General features: G+C 41.2%; 2 protein-coding genes across 11 annotated transcripts in view; both read right to left on the bottom strand.

Moving 5' to 3' along the window:
- LOC146680929 (uncharacterized) overlaps positions 1-10,396 on the bottom strand; it is an 84,152-nt gene extending 73,756 nt beyond the window's left edge. For 7 of the 9 annotated variants that reach the window (XM_085450045.1, XM_085450051.1, XM_085450050.1 and 4 more), the window contains exon 1: positions 10,317-10,393. The gene's annotated coding sequence lies outside the window, so the exon portion shown is untranslated. Of the gene's footprint in view, positions 1-10,316 lie in introns of all 9 variants that reach the window. The other 2 variants (XM_085450054.1, XM_085450053.1) reach the window with 2 other exon arrangements.
- A 1,783-nt stretch (positions 10,397-12,179) lies between these two features.
- On the bottom strand, positions 12,180-19,219 carry acadl (acyl-CoA dehydrogenase long chain). Of its 2 annotated transcripts, none has more exons than XM_085448745.1 (11): positions 19,023-19,219; positions 15,602-15,781; positions 15,384-15,521; positions 14,865-15,029; positions 14,707-14,773; positions 14,461-14,625; positions 14,012-14,113; positions 13,588-13,701; positions 13,309-13,436; positions 13,137-13,223; positions 12,180-13,053 (listed from the first exon to the last, which is right to left on the bottom strand). In XM_085448745.1, the coding sequence occupies exons 1-11, from the start codon at positions 19,109-19,111 to the stop codon at positions 12,960-12,962; spliced, it is 1,329 nt and encodes a 442-aa protein (XP_085304871.1). In that variant the 5' UTR covers positions 19,112-19,219; the 3' UTR covers positions 12,180-12,959. The 2 variants fall into 2 exon arrangements, with proteins under 2 accessions (XP_085304871.1, XP_085304872.1); XM_085448746.1 differs by lacking the exon at positions 19,023-19,219 and adding an exon at positions 17,324-17,349.
- Between the last annotated feature and the right edge of the window lie 3,974 nt (positions 19,220-23,193).

The following is a 23,193-nucleotide window of genomic DNA, read 5'->3' as shown; positions in this document are numbered from 1 at the left end:
TTCCCAGATCCAGTTGAAGGTGTGTGGAGGAAAAGAAAGGAACAGCGAGGAAAGGGAACATTATGCTGTGATAAAAAGGACAGAAAGGCTTTTTTCTAGGCTTCTGTCTGTATCTTTTTTTTTTACAAGTCGAGGCAGAGACGCACAGAGGGGCTACACACTCAAAGAGGGTCATTCCTTTGAGGGGCTGGTTTCCATGGCAGGGGTTGCCCTGGTGAGTGGGAAGGGCCTTGATGGTCCCAGTGGAGCAATAGGCCCCTGTCAACAATTCAAATCAATAGAGAGAGTCCAGGTTGGAGGATACATGTGAATAAGGCTACGTTCACACTGCAGGTCTTAATGCTCAATTCCGATTTTTTGATCAAATCCGATTTTTTCGTCTGCTTGTTCACACTACAACTAAAATGCGACAGCAAACACGCTCTAGTGTGAACGCTCAAAGCGGCCCGCATGCGCAAAAGAAGACTTCACACACAACGCGCTCTGTTTAGACCCAGAGCAAACAATATTGTTTGACTGATGGCCCTTAATATAAAGACTTCAAACTTTACGTTTCTCAATTTTTTCTTTAAGTTATTTTGTTATTTACATAATAATGTAGATAACCTAATAATGATCCTTATTGCTGTTTTAGAGAGGAGCGGTGCTTCAAAGGATAGTTACAGATTTCTGTCAGAATCTGCAGATTATGCAGTACAAATAAAATGTTAACGTTTCTCCAACGTTGTCTTCCCAGCAGTTTCACCGATGGCCAGGAAGCGTTCGCGATGTCGTATCGGGCGCTTCTCCGGAGCTGATAATTGGCTTCTGTCTTGTGTCAGTGACGTAAAAGACAGATTTAATGCGACATGACCGTTCAAACAGCAGTCGCTTTCTAAAACATCGGATATGTATCGGATTCAGTACCACATACGAAAGTGACCCAGATCGGATTTGAAAATATCGGATTTGTGCCGTTCACACTGTCATACCATGATCGGATATGGGTCGCACAGGGTCAAAAAAGTCAGATTTGATGCGCTTTCGCCTGGGGTGTGAACGTAGCCTAAGTGTTGCACTAGAGCCTACAGCTTCACTATTAATTGATCTGTCATGTCATATATAGTCAATTTCTTGCCTACAAACATCAGAAAATTTTTACTTTATTTAGTCATTGTGGCTCTAATGCTTTCATTATCTGTTACTGATTTTGACTTTGTCTACAATTGGAAAAACAATATATGTAAATGACTGCTATTGGAGACATTTCCTAAGTGATCCCCTACATGACCTCCTAATAGGTTATTCCTGTCTTTGGTGGGGAGAACAAATAAACACAACTAAGGCTGCATTAACTCTATACCCCTTTAAAGCCTTCCAGGAGTCATGTAACCTTGAACAACTTTTCTGATCTGACCAATATCTGTCATATTTCAGGGCTGCTTATAGGACAAAATGACTAGGAAGTTATTGAGGCCGGTCTCTCCCTATGGAGTTACCTTGGAAACGAATCTAATGGTTGTCAAACCCCGTCTTTTAATTTTTACTGAGGTCTCAAAACTTGCCATTAAGGGTACAGGAGAGATTGTCAAATGCCATTATGGGGGAAAGACTTAAGGTAGTACAAGACTTCCAGGACAATAATGAACTGTACATCAGCGGTCCCCAACCGTTATTGCGCCACGGACTGGTTTATGCCCGACAATATTTTCACGGACCGGCCTGTAAGGTATCGCGGATAAATACAACAAAATAAAACTAGTACCGGTACCGAAAACAAAGAAGATTTATTCATAACACACGTGAAAAGACCCAGGAAAACCGAGTTAACGATAAAAACGATAACAAAATAACGCTGAAAACTGATAAAAACCCTGAAAACCATACATTTCACACCTGAGCCTCAACTCTCGCAGCCCGGTACCAAACGACTCACGGACCGGCACCGGTCCGAGGCCCGGGGGTTGGGGACCGCTGCTGTACATAACACTTTTTAGCCTTTATTATGATAGGACACTAAGGAGTGGTTAAGAAAGCTTGGAGAGAGAGCAGGTTAGGGAGAGACAGAACAAAAAGCCTTGGGCAGATCCAAACCTGGACTTCTGAAATGGTCTTACAGCATATGGTTCACCTGCTCAACCAAATAAGCTATAGTGAAAGACCCCCCCAAAATATTTCTGACCTGAGGAAACCAATCACATGTTTACTAACTAAAAATGCTACAGCTGCGATTACAGCTGCAACTCTAAACTGCGACTCAAGACCCCTCACTTTCCTGAAACGTTAAAAAATGTGCACAATGTTCCTGTTATGAATTCTGTCTCTGTGTTGGGAATTATAACAATAACAGTTATGATTCATTGATGATGTTGTGCTAAATGTGTAAAATAACAAAACTCTTGGTTTCTGCTGCTACCTGATATTCCAAGAATGCAATAAACTGAGATTAGAGACACCTACAAACAGCTGCAAGCGACAAACAAAACGTCAGTTCCAGTAAACGTTTTGTCAAATTATATTTGGTTGACTTGAGTGTCTTATTATTCTGAATCATTAGAGTTGAGCTGTCATTTCACAGACATTTAAATGTATGAAAGATGTGAAAACATAGGAAATCTAACAAAGCCAATGACCATAATGGTGCAATTTCTTTGGCATTATCAGCTTTTCAGGTATTATTGTAATGCATTAATTGACACACAGAGAAGGAAAATGTGATTAGAATTACAAAGTAGCTACCAGGCATCCTGAGGCGGACATGTAAGGCATTATTCATTAAATTATGTACTCCAAAATGTCAAAACAGTGAAAGAAGACGTTAAAATGAGACATAAAAAGACAAAACCAGTTGTTTTGTCTTGCCAATGGCATAAATTATGTAGTAAAGTAACAAATCTTCATATTCAAGAACAAGAACCAGAGGGTCCTTTTGATTTGGCGTGAAAGCAATTAACAAATTATTAAAATTGCTGATTAATTAATTAATTCAAATACCTGCTTCTAGGGTAAAACTGAGTTATGTGAAGCCAAAGTGGGTTTGCAGAGTCTGATGATTTCATCCTGCATATTTTTCCATCGTCTCTCTGTGGCATGTGTGAGAGAGAGGATGTTAGATATGCTTTTAAGCCTCTCTTCAGACACATTCGGCAGCGGTCACAGTAAAACCCCTTCCTGGATGCTGGCCAGGACGTCCACTACACGCAGTCAGCTGCCCCTTGTTCCAGCAGACTAGTTAAAAACAAGACTCACAAGGAACGAAATGTGCTATCGCCGTAATCATGTCTTCCATCTGTTTTTATGTTTCACACTGGCTTCACAGAGCTCCTCTGTGTGATGCTTCTATGAACTAGGGGGTTTCCATTCATCCAAAATACGACCCTGACAAGCAGACGCACTCAAGCGTGTGCACGCTAACACAGTGAAGAGATGTTCTGGTTTACTTAAGAAGCTTCAAACCCAGAGAAGCAATTTACCCCGAATCCTTGGGGACTTTATTTCCACTACATTACCATCCAATCTTTTCCCTTAATGGATGAACTAAAAAAGAAGAAAAAAAAACACAAAAGAGAAAACATGTTCAAAAAACCTCGAGAAACCCAATAGAGTCGGTATGTTCTAACAATACTCTAACAATGAGCTTCATTCAGTCCTCTAGCACACTTCACTCAGTGTATTAGCCTCCAACTGCAGTCAGTTGGCTGTTTGCAAAAGGATGAGGAGAAAACAATTGAGCTGTTTAGCTTGCACATCTGGAAATCATAAAGGCTCAGCACTAAGTAGCTTAGCTACTACGCTAGGCTAACAAGAGGTCCCCAGCCTATTCGGTAAAAAGCTAAGGCTCATTAGTGGTTTGTTCCCAGTCCGAAAAATCAGACCAGCCTCACATGTAAGCACTGCTGCTCCAGCTGCATCGTTCAGACTACCATTAAGTCCTAAAATAAGTTCTGGTTTTGAAGTGACATAAAATAACCTCACATTGAAAGGCAAAATCCCGCCAATGCTTTTTCAAGACCTTCAAACATGTAAGAAACCAGCAAAGACTCGAGCAGCTTTTCGATCTCTCCAGCAATACTGTAGTCCACTACAATCTGAAGGCTAATATTTGCGTGTAGAATTCTCCAGGTTTAATCTAAAGGGTTGTACAATGTAGCTTCATTAATGTTTTGCATCACTTTCCTCATTTGCTCTTTGTTGTGCTTCAATAAAAAATGTAATTCATTACAGTAGTACATTATATTGTTTTTAAACTGCAAAACCCATAAAAATCCAGCCAAATATTAGCACTTTACTAAAATACAGTGGCAGGACTCAGCTGGTTACATATAGCTGACCTAACATCATCCAGAATATGTCAGCAGGCCAGTTGTGTGCAATTTTGTTTGCCAATTAAGGGTGTAAAACCACAAACAGCAGGTTAAATGTCATAACCCTGTTAACACAGAAACACATAAACGTCCCTTGACGGCTTTTTGGGAACATGCAACAAGTTTTTGCCTGGAATGTGTTGTTGTCTACAGAAACTGCTCAAAAAAAGACATTTTTACAGTGGATGACCAAGAATCAGGCCTGGTAGGCAGGTTGTATACTTCGTCTTTCAAAAATTCTGAAGAATGTTTTTTTCTGTTTTCTTTACCCAGTCCTTATGTCCTCCTCACAGATTAGCTAACACAAGATCAGAGGGTAGAGCGGCAGCAAATATTAGAGATGCCAATATCTGGGGGAGCAGCCCCTGACTGTAAGAATGCCCTGCATGAGTGTCCTCTCTGTTGAGGGGCAACGTCCGTGAGGAATGAAATATGACACTGGCTGTCAGGGCTCGTTTGGGAAACTAGCGGTGAGCCAGCCATGGTTGGAGCTCCGGGTAGAAGGGCGAACAGGGTGGATGAGTGATTAGAGAGACTATCTTGTAACAAGGAGGTCACAAGATGAAGAATCTGTGTGGTTAAGCTCAATTAACACACACTAGTTTAGACTTTACCAGCTCTTCCTACTACAACTAGACAGCAGATTCTGCATTATTGTTGAATCCAAAAAGCTGTAGGCCTTTTTCTAGGACTGATCACCTCTGCTCCTATCCCACAGCCTAGGTACCCGCTACATCCATCTGTCCTCTGTTGTTACAGCATGCTTCCTGTGCATACAAAGTGTCTCTGACAGCTGTATCTTCTTTTAAAGAGCGGGATACTAGAAACGGCCTTGGTGGACAAGTGCCTACGTCAATGATAAGTTCATTCATTACTGAAAAAAGAATGACGTTCACAATGCTCTTCATCCATTTCTAACAAAAGACTTGTAGGTCCTAATTAACATGGCACACTGCTGAGTGGCAGCCTGTTGAAGCTTTCGTGTGTTTTTCTTGCTTTTTTCAGCATTTCCTTAATCACTTACTCAATTATTCTTAATTACTAATTACTTTACTACTTTACAAATCTTTTTTTCTTGCTTTTGGATTTTTAAACAATTTATATTTGCCAGCTGTGCCAGTTGACAGCACTGAGTACATGCGTGATGCTAATGCTAGAGAAGAAGCAACAGGGCTGCAGAGCTGAAGCTATCATCATGTGGAGTTTAAGGCTACAAGTTGCAAAGTCAATTGACTCCCAGCCTATTCAAAGTATCGTTGGACAGGAAGACTTTGTATAGTGAAAAAAGATGGAGTTCACAGTGATGATGAATAGTAATACCGGAAACGTTCTCTTCATCTCCGAGCATGAAGTAAGGAGAGCCTTCAAAAGAGTGAACACCAGGAAAGCAGCAGGACCAGACGGCATCCCAGGTCATATCCTCAGAGACTGCGCATACCAGCTAGCTCCTGTGTTCACTGAGATATTCAACATCTCTTTATCTCAGTTGGTGATCCCCACATGCTTCAAAGAGTCCATCATTGTTCCTGTCCCGAAGAAACCCCACCCTGCTTCTCTCAATGACTATCGCCCTGTAGCCCTCACCTCAGTAGTGATGAAGTGCTTTGAACGCCTGGTCAGAGACTTCATCATTTCTTCACTACCAGACACACTGGACCCACTACAGTTCGCTTACCGTCCAAATCGTTCCACAGACGATGCCATCTCTCATCTCCTCCACACATCACTCACTCACTTGGACACTAGAAGGGGGAATTATGTTAAAATGCTCTTCATAGACTACAGCTCTGCATTTAACACCATAATTCCCTCCACACTCACCACCAAGCTGGAGCATCTGGGACTCAGCTCATCTATGTGTCAGTGGATCTCCAACTTCCTAACTGGCAGACCACAGGCAGTAAGGATGGGTGGACATGTCTCAGCCTCCACCACTCTCAGCACTGGATCCCCCCAGGGGTGTGTTCTGAGCCCCCTGCTGTACTCTCTGTACACATATGACTGTGTGGCCACTACCAGCTCCACCACCATCATCAAGTTTGCTGACGACACCGTCGTGGTGGGCCTGATCTCTGATAACAACGAGACGGCCTACCTGAAGGAGATTAAGAATCTGGAGAACTGGTGCCAGAGGAACAACCTCCTTCTAAACGTCAGTAAGACAAAGGAGCTGATAGTGGACTTCAGCACTAAGCAGGAGAGGAACTACCAGACCCCTGTCATCAACGAGTGCCCAGTGGAGAGAGTGGACAGCTTCAAATACCTCAGAGTTCACATCACGCAGGACCTGTCATGGTCCTGTCACATCAACACCGTGGTGAAAAAGGCCCGTCAGCGTCTCTACCACCTCAGACGCTTGAGAGGCTTCCAACTGCGCTCCAAGGTGCTCAGGAACTTTTACTCGTGCACCATAGAGAGCATCCTGACGGGAAAAATCTTAACCTGGTTCGGGAACAGCACCATGCAGGACAGACGAGCTCTACAGAGGGTTGTGCGGTCAGCTGAGCGCACCATCCGCTCCGAGCTCCCTGACCTGCACTCAATCTACAGCAGGCGGTGCTGGACCAAGGCCAGGAAGATGGTGAAGGACCTCAGCCATCCCAACAACAGACTGTTCTCTCTGTTGAGGTCGGGAAAGCGATTCCGCTCCCTGAAGACCAACACAGAGAGACTGAGGAGGAGCTTCTTCCCGCAGGCGATACGGTCTCTCAATCACACCACCACACAGTACTGACCCACACATATGGTTCTTACACACACACTGGACTTTCTGGACATTGTTTTCACTTCATCACTTAAATCACTTTAAGCATATTTGCACTGCAGAAGACATAATGTGGATTGCACATCACTGGACATTATATTCTTCATTTCCAGTTAATACTTGTACAGCTGCTGGTATTGTGTATTGTGTTTTAAATGGCACTGCACCTTCTTACCTGTCAGAACTCCTTAGTACTTATCGCCCCAGGAGATCTTTGAGGTCAGCCGATCTGATGCTTTTAGATGTTCCCAGGTATAAATTAAAGACAAAGGGAGAGAGGGCGTTTGCTGTGGCTGCACCCAGACTGTGGAACAGTTTACCTCCTCACGTCAGATTCTCCAAAAGCCTAGAAACTTTTAAAACTGCTCTTAAAACTCACCTCTTTTCATTGGCTTTTAGAAAGGTTTAATTTATTTGTTTATTTATTTTTTATTTGATCAGCGAGGTGTTTTACGAAATTGTGTTCTATTGTATTTTTATCTGTATTTACTGTACAGCACTTTGGTCAGCCTTGGTTGTTTTTAAATGTGCTCTATAAATAAACTTGACTTGACTTGACTATATATTTATTTATATTTCTTCATACATTCTTATATAGTTCTATATTGTGTATTTTGTTGTACAGTTATTTTATTTTCAACTTTAATTTATATATGTTATCTTATTCTCCCAGTTAAATTTACCCTTCATTCTAATTTGTGTTGTACAGTTATTTCATTTTTAACCTTAATTTATATTTTATTCCTTCCTAGTTAAATTTAACCTTTTTAATTTTTCATATTTATTTCCTATCTTATTCATAGCCTTTTCCTTTTTTGTTTTCTTTAGGTCACGAGCAGTTGTCCAAGCATTTCACTACATATCGTACTGTGTATGACTGTGTACGTGACAAATAAAATTTGAATTTGAATTTGATTTGATTTAATAATACTATAAACTTCATGGAAATGTGGCTGAACTTACACTTTACTATAATCATTTACATTATATTAAAGTATACAATACTATTATTATTATTACCATTTTTCCACTTGCTGTAAAAAATAAATTCCCAGATATGGGGAATAAATTAAATATTTTTGTCTCATTTCTATGATCTTTTCTATCACTTGAGTATGTCAAGAAGCTGCATATCAAGTGTGTGTGCACTTGATATGCAGGTCAGTGGGCCGTTTGGTTCTTCTGACGTAGGCGAATTAGATTAGGTCCCTCTCACAGTTGAGACTTAATCACGTACTAAAGCACAGCTCAGCCATCTCCCATTAGACACCTGTGGAACAAAAGGAGCCTCAGACGGGAGCAACAGATATGTCCTGAGACCTTAAACACCTGTGTCTGAGGCACTGAGGTGTACTGCAGTAATCTACTTCACCAACAAGCTAGAATGCACATAAATTCTTGAATAATGAGCAATATCAGAGACTGATCGTGATTCCAGACACAACTCTAATGCAATCGCTTGTCATCAGGAAGGGCCAACGAAGATGATGTGTCTAAATTCCAGTGGAGTGGATGACAGGTCTGTGGTTCCAGGACCTAACCAGAATCAACGATGGGAGATTTACTTAAGGTCACCCAAAGTGGTGCAGGGAGGCGGCTCAGGTTTCCTGGTGGTTATATGAGCAAGAAATGGCTAGATATGGCTTACACACACACACACACACACACACACACACACACACACTACAACTGAAATTTAAAGACGTTAAGAGTGAGCACACACACAAAACCCCAACCTGTCGTGCCCTGATTAAGGTCATTTCTGTCAGTGATTAGACTCAGCCCAATCTGGTCTGACAGAGGCTTGTCCTTACAGGAGAAGCAGGCGAAACTTGATTCACATCTCACCTGCTGTGCTAATGCACTTTGTCAACCTTCATTCGGCCTGAGCCAAGAAACACCTATTCTGTGTCAAACAGGCAAATATGTTTTGCATGTTTATCTGAATCTGCCATTAATGTGAACCTGAATTACACGGGGCTTTAGGAAAAACTCTCGTGAAAACAATCAGTCCATTTCTACTACGTTCCTCTGGCTCATTACTGCTGGTAAAACAAATTCCACTTTTCGTGATCAAATCGAATCTGACTGAACAAGCAACCACAATGCATTAAGCTGAACTTTGGGGGGATCTCAGGTTACCAAGCTTGGACATCCCCAACATGCCAAGGCACTGATTTCCCTCTACATCTCGTCTACAGCCAGGATCTTCTGAGGCAGGAACTGGAATGTCCAAACACACAAACTCTTGAATTCCTTTCCATAAAAGACTGTTTTCACACTTAAAATTCTACAGAGTTCCTGCTTCTCCTCACTGCACTGAGGCTCGGGAGATGCTGAAAGGATGCAGAACTGAAACAGACCCTTTTAGCCTGCAGATTTTCAGATCACTATCTGTGACTGAGCACATATATTTAAGGCTGTAAAACGATATTAGAGTCCGTCAGGGAAGATCCCAGAATATGGTTTTGGCTTTCAGCTGTCATAACAAGGACATTGTTATTAATTTGAGTCACATAAAAGGCTTCCTTCAAACTACATTTTGCTGGTGAGAGGTGGTGGTGGTGCCTATAATGCCAAGTAGACGCTGGGCTACTCCCATCATAACGCATTGACAAATCGGTAATAGCCCGAAAAGGGGGGGGGGGGGGGGGGGGGGAGATGGGGATAACTATAATAATCCACAATTATATTGCACTTATATTTACAGTTTTCCTTTTAAATATCCACTGCAGAAATAGGGGGATCCTTTCCTGCAGTGGATGGCTGCGAGCGGCGCCGGTTTCAGCACCATGCAGGCGTGGACCAGAACAAAAGGCGCAGGATGCAGCAGCGCAGAGAGCCTCGCAGGGACGCAGCGAGACGGTGACAAATGCCGCAAATTAATACCCAGGTTAACACATCTGCCTAACAGCATTTTAAATACAAGTCTCCACTGAAAAGGCACGCATTTCAATCCGCCACACTCGCAGATATCCCCCATTCTCTCTAAGAATCACGCACATAACCATAATTAACACCATAACCACACACAGCAGCAGAGGATTAGTGGACAGCGACATTGATGTGCAGACTCTGACTTTTTGTCAAACTTTCCCAGCAGCCGGTGTCGCAATCCTACATCTTAAATTTGCGCATCCGCGCTGCTTTGCGCCATCGTAAAGTCTAATTTCCCCGCACATGACGAAGCAAAGCGATTTGGGTCTTACCTGGAGGTTCAGGCTGCTGAGCGGCACTAATGCCCTTGGATAGGAAGAGAGCTGTGGTGACAATGAGAGCGGTATGGGGCCCTGTGGCCCCTCCCCGTTGCAAATGAAGCTACCGTAAATGCAGAAGTCTGCGCGCAAGGAGGATTATGTGGCTTCAGTATGCGATGATGTAGAATCTGTGCAACATCTTTGTAGTGTAAAAACACAAAAATAAAGAAAACACAACGCAGCTCCTGTAAATACTGACACACGCACATATAGGTATAAAGGTTTGATGTCAGGTCATTGCTAAAGGGCTTTGAGTGATTTGATGCAAAGGGGTCAGCTCTCTGTCTGCAGTGGATGTGAGCGCGGAGCTGAAGCACCGGGGTGTGGCTGTTGCTGAGGGAAGATGGAGAAGAAAAAGGAGAGGCGGGGGTTAGACGAGTGGGGCTATGGGGGGAAATGGGAAGGAGGCAGAGGAGATGGACCAGTGAACACGAGAGCTGTGCAGTAGTATTGCTATACTAATACAGATACCAATAGGCTCAACTTACAAAGGCAGCTTATGTTGATCTCATAAAGCCCACGATTTATCTGACGAATAATCAGCGTTTAACGTAATCGAAACATCTATTTTAGACCTGGAACCTAAATGTGCCTGGCTATAAAGAACTTTGGGTCAACCTCTACTGTTTAAATGCGTTACAGGCTTTAAACGAAACAGTAAAAAAAAACAGACTGACTGACAGTTAACACAAAAAGGTGGGGACATCTTTCATAATGAATGTTTGAGGTCTATGTTTTAGTTTTCAAAAACAATAACTTATTTAGAACAATTAAGCAGGATACATATTGAACTTGGAGGACAGAAACAAAGTATCCAGCGATACCAATTATTGGTACAGCATTACCCATATATTTGGATCAATTTGAGCCACCTCTAGTCAACAGCAGATACTCTCACAGTGCCCTCGAGGTGAGGCGTGATGGTCACAGACAATGACATGACTCCATATTTACAAATATACACAAGCTCTGAAACACTGATGCTCCAAAATTCTGAATAAATGTGCAGAAAACGTGGTCACCAGCAAGCCTAAGGTGCAAAAAAACCGAGCTTCAAACTTTGAAGGGATGCTTTGAATCATCAGGTCTAATTCAACAGCCTGCTTTTTTCCACTGCACTGTCATGGGCTCCTCCAGGTTTGAGCAGTCCTTTACTGCCACCTACTGATGGAAGTAAGTCAATGCACTGAAGATGCTGACGCTGCCATATTATTAAGCATAGTATATGCAGCATAAATCAGTGTGGCACTTAAAGCAGACATCTTTATTTTGATGTTTAACTAAAACAACCCATAACTGATGAATTAAGAATGCAAGTATGCACAAATCTGAGTTAATTATAATTAACACTTGCCAGTAATTCATAATTCATGTTTATGTAATGATGCAGACAGTTCCACCCCATTGATCTTAAACCTGCTACAGTCTGTGCTGTATGTAGAGAGACTTGCAGAGTGACATAACTTTCAATAAGCTGTCACTAGATGTTCCCTGAAGCTAACACATCAGGGAACCGTATCCGAAAGATGTTTCTGAAACTTCAGAGGATCTTCGAGAGGTAAAACACCTCCCTGCTTACCTGACCTGCCAGTTTTGAATTCTTAAACTTGGAACATGTGAAAATTTTGTCTTGATTGTAGCTTTTAAGACCTGAAATATATTTTCAGGCCTGAAAATTTCAAAAAGATATATCCTATTTTTAAGAAGTTACGAGGGCTCAAAAATGTTAAAAAAGCTAGGACTTTTTCCAAAAATCTGGGGGATTTTCCATGTACAGAATCTAAAATTGGCATTTAGAGGAGTCTCCCTTCTCAGTCACACTCCATGTCATTTATTTAATTACATTCATGACACTCACAAACAAGAGCTGAGAACCACTGGCACAAAGTTAGTGCTTCATGCACTTTGAATGGCAAATAAATCAATTTACAACAAGTGTCTAGTGTTAAACATTGTTCATGCCGCTTGTAAATTAACTAAGAGTGGCAGATTATGAAAGCAGGCATTTAAGTGCATATTAAAAAACACTGATTTTGAAAAAGAAAACCTCCTATAAGGGAAATTATGTCAGATATCTTTAATCTGATGCAGACTGGCCACATTATCAATGCTAAAACAAGGCATTGCTGACAAACTTAAAGAAAATTCTCTGTATTTCCTGTCATATGTGTACTGTAGCAATGCTGAATGCTAAAATTATTATTATTATGTCCAAAGATTCAACTCATGAGGTCAGTGTATGTCCATCCTTAATATTACATATACAGTCGTGTGAGTGCAGAAGCTCCGCCCACCTGCTGCTCAAAACTTCTCTTTAAAAGGGGCATAAAGGGGAATACAGTGGTTGAACATTTACAGTGTTCTTTTATTCCCTTTATCGATCTGAAAATTTCAAGTATAATTAAACCAGTGGACGTACTGGTGTTCACATTCACACTTCCACTGCACGGCTATCACAGCCGAAATAATTCACGTAACGATATGAGTGTAATACCTACAGAAAAAAAAACTAAACTGGAGATCTTTATTGACAGTTTTGTGGGTTTTGTTTTTAAAAAAAAAAAAAAAAAGGTTACAAAAAACGACAACCCAGTTTCACTTCTGGCTGACGATGGTACGGGCGATGAGCTCCTTCATGATCTCGTTGGTTCCTCCGTAGATAGGCTGAACTCGTGAGTCCACAAATGCCCTGAAAACGCAAACATGTTGATGAGCTGGAAAAAAAACCAAAACAATCAAAGCTCTCTGTTGCAATGTTTACGTGATACTAACTTGGCGATGGGGTATTCCCACATGTACCCCCAGCCTCCGTGGAGCTGCAGGCACTGAGTGGCCACTCTGTTCTGGAGGTCAGACGCCCTTCAGATAAGATGAAGTACATCAGCGCGTGACAACAACACAGCTTAGCCTTTAGATCATGAGGTGGTAAACTCCAAAAACTCACCAATACTTGGCCATGGAGGCCGTGGCAGGATCCAGGCTTTTCTCAGCATGGAGCTGAAGGCAGCTATCCAGGAAGGCTCGACCCACACAGATCTCGGTCTTTAGCTCTGCTAGCTTGTGCTGCACAGTCTGTGGAGCGCAAAGACAAAAAACAGATAGTATGATGACTGGGAGGATGATTTGATAAACTAGTCCTCTTTTAATAGGAACTCATCAGGACAGACTATATCCTTACATGAAATATCCTAAAAATATTCACCAAAAGAATTACTATAAAGACCTGAAGGTGAGCGACTGTTTTGCTGAAAGCCTTCCGCTGCATTACATAATTTCTGGTTTCCTCAAACATGAACTCACAGCTCGCTATGGCCATGTCAGCAATCAGCAGACGCTCCTAGAGAAGGGAAAAGGTTGTTTGACGTCAAATGAACCCATGTGAGACGTTATATGCAGATGATGTGTACAAGCACGTGATAAAACATATTTAGGAGTGCCAAAGTACAAAGACGATGAGGCTAAAAATCCAAAGATACATGTCTGTAGGTTCAAGTTATGAATATAAAGATGTTTTAGGCATTTCATTTTGTAAAAATATGGGTGCAGCCAGACTGGATCTCCACCCAGGTTCAAGGTACGGAGAGTTACTCCTTCAGTGGAGGCATTAAATGTTTCTGATATGAACATGCCATAAATGTTGTGTTCACCTGAGGGAGTTCATTCATCAGGTAATAGAAACCTTTGTTGAGTTCTCCTAAGAGGGCATCAGCTGGGAGGCGCACATCCTCGAAGAATAACTCAGCTGTGTCCTTTGAAAGAAGCAGAAACACAAGTGAGAGGATGTAATGAAGTATAAATCCTTAGTAGCACAAATGACAAAGTTCTGTTGTCACTTTTTAGCCTCATGCATTTGTATAAACTGTAATTTACAGTAAAGGTTTGAAATTTAAAGTGCTAAGAGAGTTATATGTGCAATCAAAATTGCCTTTGTTTCTTCAGCTGAACAATCAGAGCAGTCTGATCGTCCCACAGACACAAAAGCTGTTTCAGACAGATACTTCTTTTTGATTTTGAAACACTGAACCAGTTAAACCTACACTTGTAGACCACAAAAAATGATGTAGGGGCACTTCATATATTTCCATGACCCTGGTACCTGGGCTTTCAGGCCAATCTTCTCCAGCTTCCGCCCTTTGTGAAAGCCCTTCATGCCCTCCTCCACCAGGAACAGACTGATCCCGTGTGCTGCCGTCTTCGCCTCTCGGTTGGTCACGGTCACTACCACCACCAGATCTGCCATCCAACCATTTGTAATAAATACCTGAAGAGGTCAGATGGAGTAATATCTATACTGGACTTTAAATGTAATTGAGTGGATACTTTTGAAGTCTTGACTCAGTACCTTGTTGCCGTTGAGGATCCAGTCACTGCCATCCTTCTTGGCATACGTCCTCACACCCTGAAGGTCACTGGAAAAAAATAGAGGAGCTGAGTCGCTGAAGCTACCTGACATTATGTGTGCTGATTTCTTGATGTTACAATCTGTGATTGAGTCCTGACCTGCCTGCTCCTGGCTCAGTCATGGCGATGGCAGCGATACATTTCCCAGCGGTCATCTTTGGGATGAAGTGTTTGATCTGTTCCTTGCTGCCGTAGTTGACGATGTAGGGCATGACGATGTCAGAGTGCAGCGCAAAACCTGGGCCTGTGCAGTTGCAATACATTCTGTAGTGGTGCAGACAGCAGAGATGAGATGAAGGATGAAGAGATAGCTGACTATAAGATCTGGCAAATACACTGGTCATCATCACTAAAGCTACTTTCTTGTGATTGTTTTTTTTAAATGGTATTGAGCAACAGTTCTCCAAGCTTTCTGAAGTGGTAAAATCATACCTGGATAAAAAAAAAACAACTGCAGCAATGGATCGATCACATGTCCTCACTTGGAAAAAGCTTAATTCTCTTTCTTGTGTTTTTAAAATCACATCTCAGCTGGAACTCATTGCTAAAATATTTCAGTCTCTCTGAATGTCGGTGAATAGCTTCAGATATAGAACGGTGGTTTGAAGGACAACTCACTGCTCCTCCCATGTGACAGCTGCAGAAAACAGGTCTCCTCCTATGCCACCATGCTCTTCTGCTGTCATTACTCCCAGCAGACCTTGCTCACCAGCCTTTTCCCACACCTCCCTGCTCACCTGACCTGCCTTCTCCCACCTGCAACAAAAAACAGTTGAAGTAAAGCTATTAAAGGCTTATTTTAATAATTCTTGGTAGGTCATCAAACTTCCACCTACTCTTTGTGGTAAGGCACTACTTCCTCTTGGAAGAAGCGCCGCACATTTTGTCTGAAGAGGTCATGGTCCTCATTGAAGATCCGACGGGTCCCGATGTCCATCAGGGATTTGGCGCTAGAGGTCTCAGGTCGGCCTGAGGATGCGGGCTGCCTGAACTCCTCAGACTTATTGTGCTGAAATCTGTGGGGACAGAAATTCAACCATCCGTCACTATACAGCCAGCAAGTGCCTGACCTGGGAGCTCCATGACAAATTAACTCACTCAGCGGTCAGTTTTTGAGGTGACTCGTGGGTAAAAAATGTGAAATCCTGCAAAATAATTAATTGATGCAAATCAATTGCTAAGTGTTAACATTATTCAAATATTTAAAAATATAGAGTGCACAAAAATGAGCGCTTAGCTTACTACAATATGGTTGTCTTATAGAGGTGGGAATCACCATACATCCCACGATATGATATTATCACAATATTGAACTCACGATACGATATTATTGCAATTTTTTAAAATATTTTGCGATATTCAGATTCTGTACATAAAGGTAAACGTTATCAATATTCATTTTATCTAATATCAAAGTCTCGCACTCAGTCTTTCTCTCATTTCAGTCAGTTTTATTGTTGACAAACTGAATGTTTGTATTACAGTCTAGTCCAACTGAACTGAATGCAACCATCTGGTACAAGTATAGCTATTTATAAAAACTATGCAGCCCATTCAGCAACTGAAGAATTTGAAAGTAAATTAAAACAAAATATAATTTTACATTAAATAAAAAAGTTTTAAACTTAATTAAAATAAAACATGTCTTAAATTAAAATAAGTAAACTGTCATGTTTATTGCTGCCAAAAAAAAAGTTAAACACATTTGGACAGTGTCAGGATTCTTGCTCAGAAAAAGGAGCTGATCAACATGCTCTGAAGTCAGAGTTCCAGTCCACAAAAACCTTTTTTTGTAACAAAATATCGATTTCTGCTGTCCCTGTATTGATACATTATTAGCAAACAAAATATCACGATACTACACAGTATCGATTCCCCCCCCCCCCCCCCCACCCACCCCTATTGTCTTATAGTGACTTGAATTGGAAGAGGTAAGAAAACAAACTCCGTTGACTACAATCTACAACCCACTGACATTTACTGGTGAGATTTTACACTTTAACTACCTCTGCTTTGCTTTTCTTCCCTCGTTGCCACTGTAAATAAGAATGATTTCTTAATGACGCCTTAAATAAAGGTTACACCAACTTTACATGGAATTACATGGATGTACAGCCTTGTCAGATCAGCTTCAGTTGACATCTCTTCAGCACACAGACAGTTTATTTAATATGGGAAGCTTTCAAACTACCTTTAGGCACACTTCAATGTGTGGAGACTTCAATACGATTTAAACAACAACAACAACTCTCAACCATAACATGTTTTATTTAGATAAAAATGGCCAAACTCGTGTATCTTCATTTTTAGACTGCTGTAATTTTAAAACGTTCACTAAATTTTGAGATTCTGGTTTCGATTTTCACATTAAAGGTCTCCATGTAAACAATAGGTCACAATAAAGTGTGTCAAAGGTAACCGCACACACACATCATACAGTCCGACCTTCTTCTGTACTATAAAAATGCTCCGCGACTTCTACAGTGAAATATAAAAAATATTACTAATATCATGCAAAGTAAAACTATTTCCTAAAAAAGCGTAAATGTTCCGCTCACAGCTTTGAATGCATTTCTTTGCGCTGATACCGTCCTGTTGCACTTACTCCCATCCTGATGAAGTGCTTCGAACGACTAGTCATGCAACACATCAAGACTGTCCTGCCCCCCTCCCTGGATCCCTTCCAGTTTGCCTATCGGCCCAACCGCTCAACCGATGATGCCATCTCCACTGCACTCCACTCGGCACTCACACACCTGGACAAAAATGACTCATATGTTCGAATGCTGTTCATAGATTTCAGTTCAGCATTCAACACCATAATCCCCCAACAGCTCATTCAAAAACTGGTCCAGCTGGGGCTCAACACCTCACTGTGCAACTGGCTGTTGGATTTCCTCACCGGAAGACCTCAAGCAGTACGGGTTGGCAGTAATACATCCAGCACCATCATTTTAAACACAGGGGCCCCGCAGGGATGTGTGCTGAGCCCCCTCCTCTTCACTCTGCTGACCCATGACTGCACTCCATCATACAGCTCCAACCTCTTCATCAAGTTTGCGGACGACACAACGGTGGTGGGTCTCATTAGCAACAGGGATGAGACCGACTACAGAAGTGAGGTGAGACGCCTGGCCACGTGGTGTGCTGACAACAATCTCTCTCTGAATGTGGAGAAGACGAAGGAGATTGTTGTGGACTTCAGGAGAATGCACACCCAACATGCTCCTCTGACCATTGACGGAGCGTCTGTGGAGAGAGTGAGCAGCACCAAGTTCTTGGGTGTGCACATCACAGAGGATCTCTCCTGGACGTACAACACCACAGCACTGGCCAAGAAATCACAGCAGCGTCTCTTCTTTCTCCGCAAACTAAGAAGAGCAGGAGCACCAGCCCCCATCATGTACACTTTCTACAGAGGCACCATCGAGAGCATCCTGTCGAGCTGCATCACTGTGTGGTTTGGAGCCTGCAATGCGTCCTGTCATAGAACCCTCCAACGCATAGTGAGAGCTGCAGAGAGGATCATTGGTGTCTCTCTCCCCTCCCTCCAGGACATTTACAGCACCCGTCTCACTAAAAAAGCCCTTTGCATAGCGGCTGATCCCACACACCCAATGCAAAGCTTCTTCAAGCTGCTGCCGTCAGGGAGGAGACTGCGGAGTCTCCAGGCCAGGACCAGCAGGCTGAAGGACAGCTTCATCCATCAGGCTGTCAGGAAGCTTAACTCCCTCCCGATTCTGCCCCCTCTCCCCTCTCTCCTCCACGGTCTCACTGAACTCTGTCACACACACACAAACACACACACTCTCTGACTCACTCACTGGCCTGCACCAGTTACCAGTCACTTTGTGGAGCATTGGACTGCCATTACCTCATAAGACTTTGTTGCTACACTTTCTCTTACCGTACACTACTAAATCTCCATTTGCACTATTTGCCTATTTGCACTACTCTGCCTGGTTTACACTCAATGTCACTTACCCATTATATTGTATATTATATAGCTTTCTTGTTATATGTAAAATTGTATTTATTTAAATTTTTACTTTTTAATTATTTTACTTGCATTTTTAATCACTTTTATATTTAAATATATTTAAATGTTCATTTGCTATTTATCTAGGGATTGAGAGTAACGCAATTTCTATTCTCTGTATGTCCTGTACATGTGGCAGAATCGACAATAAAGTTGACTTTGACTTTGACAGATGCGGCTCCAGCTCACCAGAAACAGCTTTAACTGCGCATTTTTACCTCGCAGAAACTGCAGCGAGCGCCCGTCCTCTTCCAGACACATTTCTCAGTCCGAAAACACAAGTTCCGATTATTCTGTTCGCCAACATATTCGAATCAAAGTACGACTTCACAGGAAAAAGACGAAAAGATCGTTTGAGGGACACTAGATGCGTCACCGCGTCGTCTTCTTCTTCTACATTTTTATTGGCGGTTGGCAAACAACTGAAAGGTGCATTACCGCCACCAACTGGTATGGAGTGTGGGCTGGAACGTCGCTCAAAACAAACAACCCCCCAAATCCTTTCAAACAATTTCCCCTCTTTTAAAAACTGAAACAAGGTCTGATAACTTTTACTTCCAGATTCCTTTTGCAATAAATCAATAAGATCCAGCATCACTCGGTTCGTTTCACGGGTGCCTTTAAATGTGAACGCCTGAGAAGTATGGTTGTTATGTGAGGTGGGTCTCGCTTATGATTGCGTCCAAATAAAGCGGGAATTTGCTTTAAACTACGTTAATATCACAAATACAAACGATTTGTTTAGTCCATAAAATAGGGCTTACCAACTGTCCTCTTCTTTTTGCACTTGTTGACTTGTAAAAGCCTGTATGACATTTTTTATTTCACCATTCATTAACCGCACCGAGAAGACATCATTTAAATATGTTCACGTTTTCTTTAAGCAAACGGTATTATTAAAATTATTCATGACTGGGCCAAGTGTCCTCTTTTTTGGAAATCAAAATATGGTCACCCTACCATAAAAACACCAGCAGAATGAGACCGCTAACTTTTGTCTTCTAGTGATGGGTCGGTCGCGAACGAAATGGCTCTTAGAGCCGACTCTTTGACATGAACGACGCGAGCCGGCTCCTTATCGCCAGTAGTGATGTGTGGATCGATCCTGAAATATCAATTCCTCCGATACCAGTCATTTATGTTCTAGAATTGATCCTCACATTAAAATATCGATATTTTTAGTAATTTAGGGTTAATTTGTAGTTTATCATTAACAGCAACACAGTGGAAAGACCCAGAAAGAGAAATAAGAGTAATATTAAAACTAAGTAGCTGCCGCCATTGTTGGAAACTGGAATTGGCTCGGCTATGAATTCTGAGATATGGTTTTTCAATTTTGTTGTCCAGGTGGAAATTCGGGAGAATGGTGGCTCCGGGATTCTCCCGGAAAAATCAGCAGGGTTGGCATGTATGGTTGTGGCAACATCACTAACCTTGTCAAACACCTCAGAGTAAATCATATCACAGAATATGAGGCGCGTATGTTGAGATGAACTGAAGAGGAGGAGAGGGACAGGTGCTGCTAGGGCGAGACAGACGTTTGTCATGGAGTCCTTTAGTGCTGCAGGCAGGCAAGGTGTTCAAATAGACTTGAGGTTTTTTATTTCTATATGATGAACTCTGCATTATTAAGTGATAAGAACAAGTAATCTGATGTCCTGTAATCATTATGACGCTATAATTTGAGATACAATAAATAAAATACGTTTTTGTACAAAGTATCGTATTGGATCAGTATCGTTGATACCACCCTGAATATTACTTGGTATCGGATCGGAAAGGAAATCAGTGGTATCGCACATCACTAATCGCCAGCTGTGTTTTTTTGTTTTTGTTTTTCTCTCACCCTCTCTCTCGCACTTTTTTCCGCTTCATTCAGCATGTGAGCCTTGTGCTTTATGCTGGGAAGAGGGGGGGAGGGACGGTAGTTACACTCAGTAGCACAGGAACAGAGCAGGAGGGAGAGAAAGAGAGCCAGGGACAACAAGGTCACATTAGAAAGGTATAGTAATCATCCACAACTATTTTCAGTTGCAGATGATAAAGAATTCAGAAAGTTTATTCATGCAGGTCCATATGACAGAGAATATGCATCTTCTTTTTGTTTTCATATTTTAATTTATATTTTATTGTGTTGTGGTTTGCAGTGTTTTGTGTTGTTTCACTTTAAATTTGTAAAAGGAAAAAGCTGAAAATTTAAATAGTTAAAAGTTGAAATGTGAATAGTTGATTTTTGTATTATATGATTTATTTATTACATTTTATGTGGAGTGAATAAATAAAAGTATATTTACGGTGGCCTCTACAGACAAAGCACATACAAACTTCAAATCACGTACGAACCCTGAAGCACGTACGAACCCTGAAGCACGTACAAACTCCAAAACACGTACAAACTCCGAAGCACATAAAAACTCAAAACACGTACAAAAGACAACAGAAGTGCTCCAGGATGGGCAGTGTTGAGCTTTTGTTACGTAGTGGCTACACAAGCCAGCAAGTACCAACGACCGGATTTGGTGTGTGGTAGTACCAGGTAAATGAACTTTTTTTTTTTTTAATTATTTGACTATATATGAATGCTTGTGTATAAATACACAAACAATACACATATGCTTTCATGCTTTCAATTGTGTAATTTAAGTGATCTAGGTAGCTCTGTTTTGGAAGTTCAGTACTTGCTAGAAATGTGTTTTGGAGTATGTATGTGCCTTTTGGAGTTTATACGTGTTTTCTCTCTAGGGGCCACCGCATATATTTATATATAAACATATATAAATAAAACCACTTTTTTTTTTACATTAGTAATTCCTTTTGTGCATAATTTTATATTGTTGTTAATAATAAATTAATTAAAGCAACAAAACAACCTGAAGAGCCGGTTCTTTTTAGTGAGCCGAACTGAAAGAGCCGGTTCTCTAAAAAGAGCCGGAAATCCCATCACTATTGTCTTCTGTTGATTTGTTGCTCAGCATTTCCACCTATTGCTGGGGGTTATCCTATTGCGAACACACTCATTGCAGTAATTTAGAGTTTAAGGCAATTTTCTGACATTTATGGGCCAAAAAAAGCACGCCAACAGCAGATAGGTTTTAATTAAATAATTGCACGATTTTTTGTGTTATTTCAGAGTAACAAGGCGATTCACACTTTGTGCCCAACAAAAATGTTCCAGGCAAGCGCATCAGCTGCTTTAAGAAACCAAAGACAAACCAAATGATGGAAATCTGGTGGTTTATTTGTCTTTATTTGTTTATTGCATTCTTCCTGTCACATGGTGAAATATAATAAAGAGATAAAATAGCATCTCTAACACCAGCTTCTCATTTAAACACTGTGAAAGATATGGAGTGATCTGTAAAGCACACAGGCAAAAATAGATCAGTTTAAGTTTAATATATCAAAATTTGGTTGACCTAGTTCAAACAGTCCCACAGTAACTGATAATAAAATGCATATAGTTTTCCAATGATAGAGCTTTAACATAATTTGGCTAGCTATATAGCTAGCTACATTTAATTGTTCAATCAGTCTTTTTTCACTGGACCCTAATCATCTGTTTTGAAACATTATTCCATAATTTTAACAAATATTATTTGAGCAGAATAATTTTTTTTTTTTTAAATTTCTTAATTTTATGTTTATAGCTGCTTAAAGCTATTTTTCTCTCCTTTTTCATCTTTCAGACACACAAAACATAAACCAGATTACTTTAACATTTCTTGTGTGGTTACTTATTTTCTCATTTATTCTCTAACCAGTTCAGCTGGTTGATCTTTGTGACAAACATACCAAACAATGCTGTCAGGTAAACAAACTATGCAGAGCCAGCACTCGTCATTTTTATTTATCTTGGTCTTGGTCGTATTGTTGGACTAGTTAATGGGTATGCCCTCATTGTCATCTGTTGGGATTTTATTTTGAAAGGACATGTCGTGTCATTTTGCAGCGCATCTGTGAGAGTTTAATAAAGTCATGTTGGTGTGTGTATTCCTGTGAAAGCTGATGCCCCACATGTGTTTATTCCTCTGTTTACATCAATAACTAACTCTTATTATCAGGGACTAAAAGTAGTCCTGTTTTTGCCAGAATATAATTGGCGAGCCAGCCAGGGGAGCAGACAGCAATCCAGAAGCTGAGGACCTGGGGGGACTGGGAAGTTGCATATATGAGTGATAAGACACCAAAGAAAAATAAAAGTAAGGAAGAGCTGTTTCTGCTAATTTTTGTTGCATCTGGGTGAAATCAGGCTGGATCTCTACACACGTCAAAGGTACAGAGAGCTGGTCCTTCTGCAGAGGAGGCATTAAGTGTTACTGATATGAACATGCCATAGATATTGTGTTCACCTAAGGGAGTTCATTCATCAGGTAATAGAAATCTTTGTTG

The sequence above is a fragment of the Copadichromis virginalis genome, linkage group LG23 (assembly GCF_057382275.1).
Source record: "Copadichromis virginalis isolate Kocher_CV1m ecotype Utaka linkage group LG23, C_Virginalis_male_GT1.1, whole genome shotgun sequence".
Lineage (NCBI taxonomy): Eukaryota > Metazoa > Chordata > Actinopteri > Cichliformes > Cichlidae > Copadichromis > Copadichromis virginalis.
The sequence above is the reverse complement of the archived record's forward strand: the minus strand, read 5'-3'. Positions and strand labels throughout refer to the sequence as shown.

Excerpts from the sequence above, each read along its gene's own strand:
- acadl (XM_085448745.1), bottom strand. The coding sequence starts at position 19,111 with ATGTTGGCGAACAGAATAATCGGAACTTGTGTTTTCGGACTGAGAAAT. Across the intron at positions 15,782-19,022 it reads CTCGCTGCAGTTTCTGCGAG|ATTTCAGCACAATAAGTCTG; the intron begins GTAAAAATGCGC and ends CTGTCCCCACAG. Across the intron at positions 14,114-14,460 it reads AGATTGGCCTGAAAGCCCAG|GACACAGCTGAGTTATTCTT; the intron begins GTACCAGGGTCA and ends CTTCTTTCAAAG.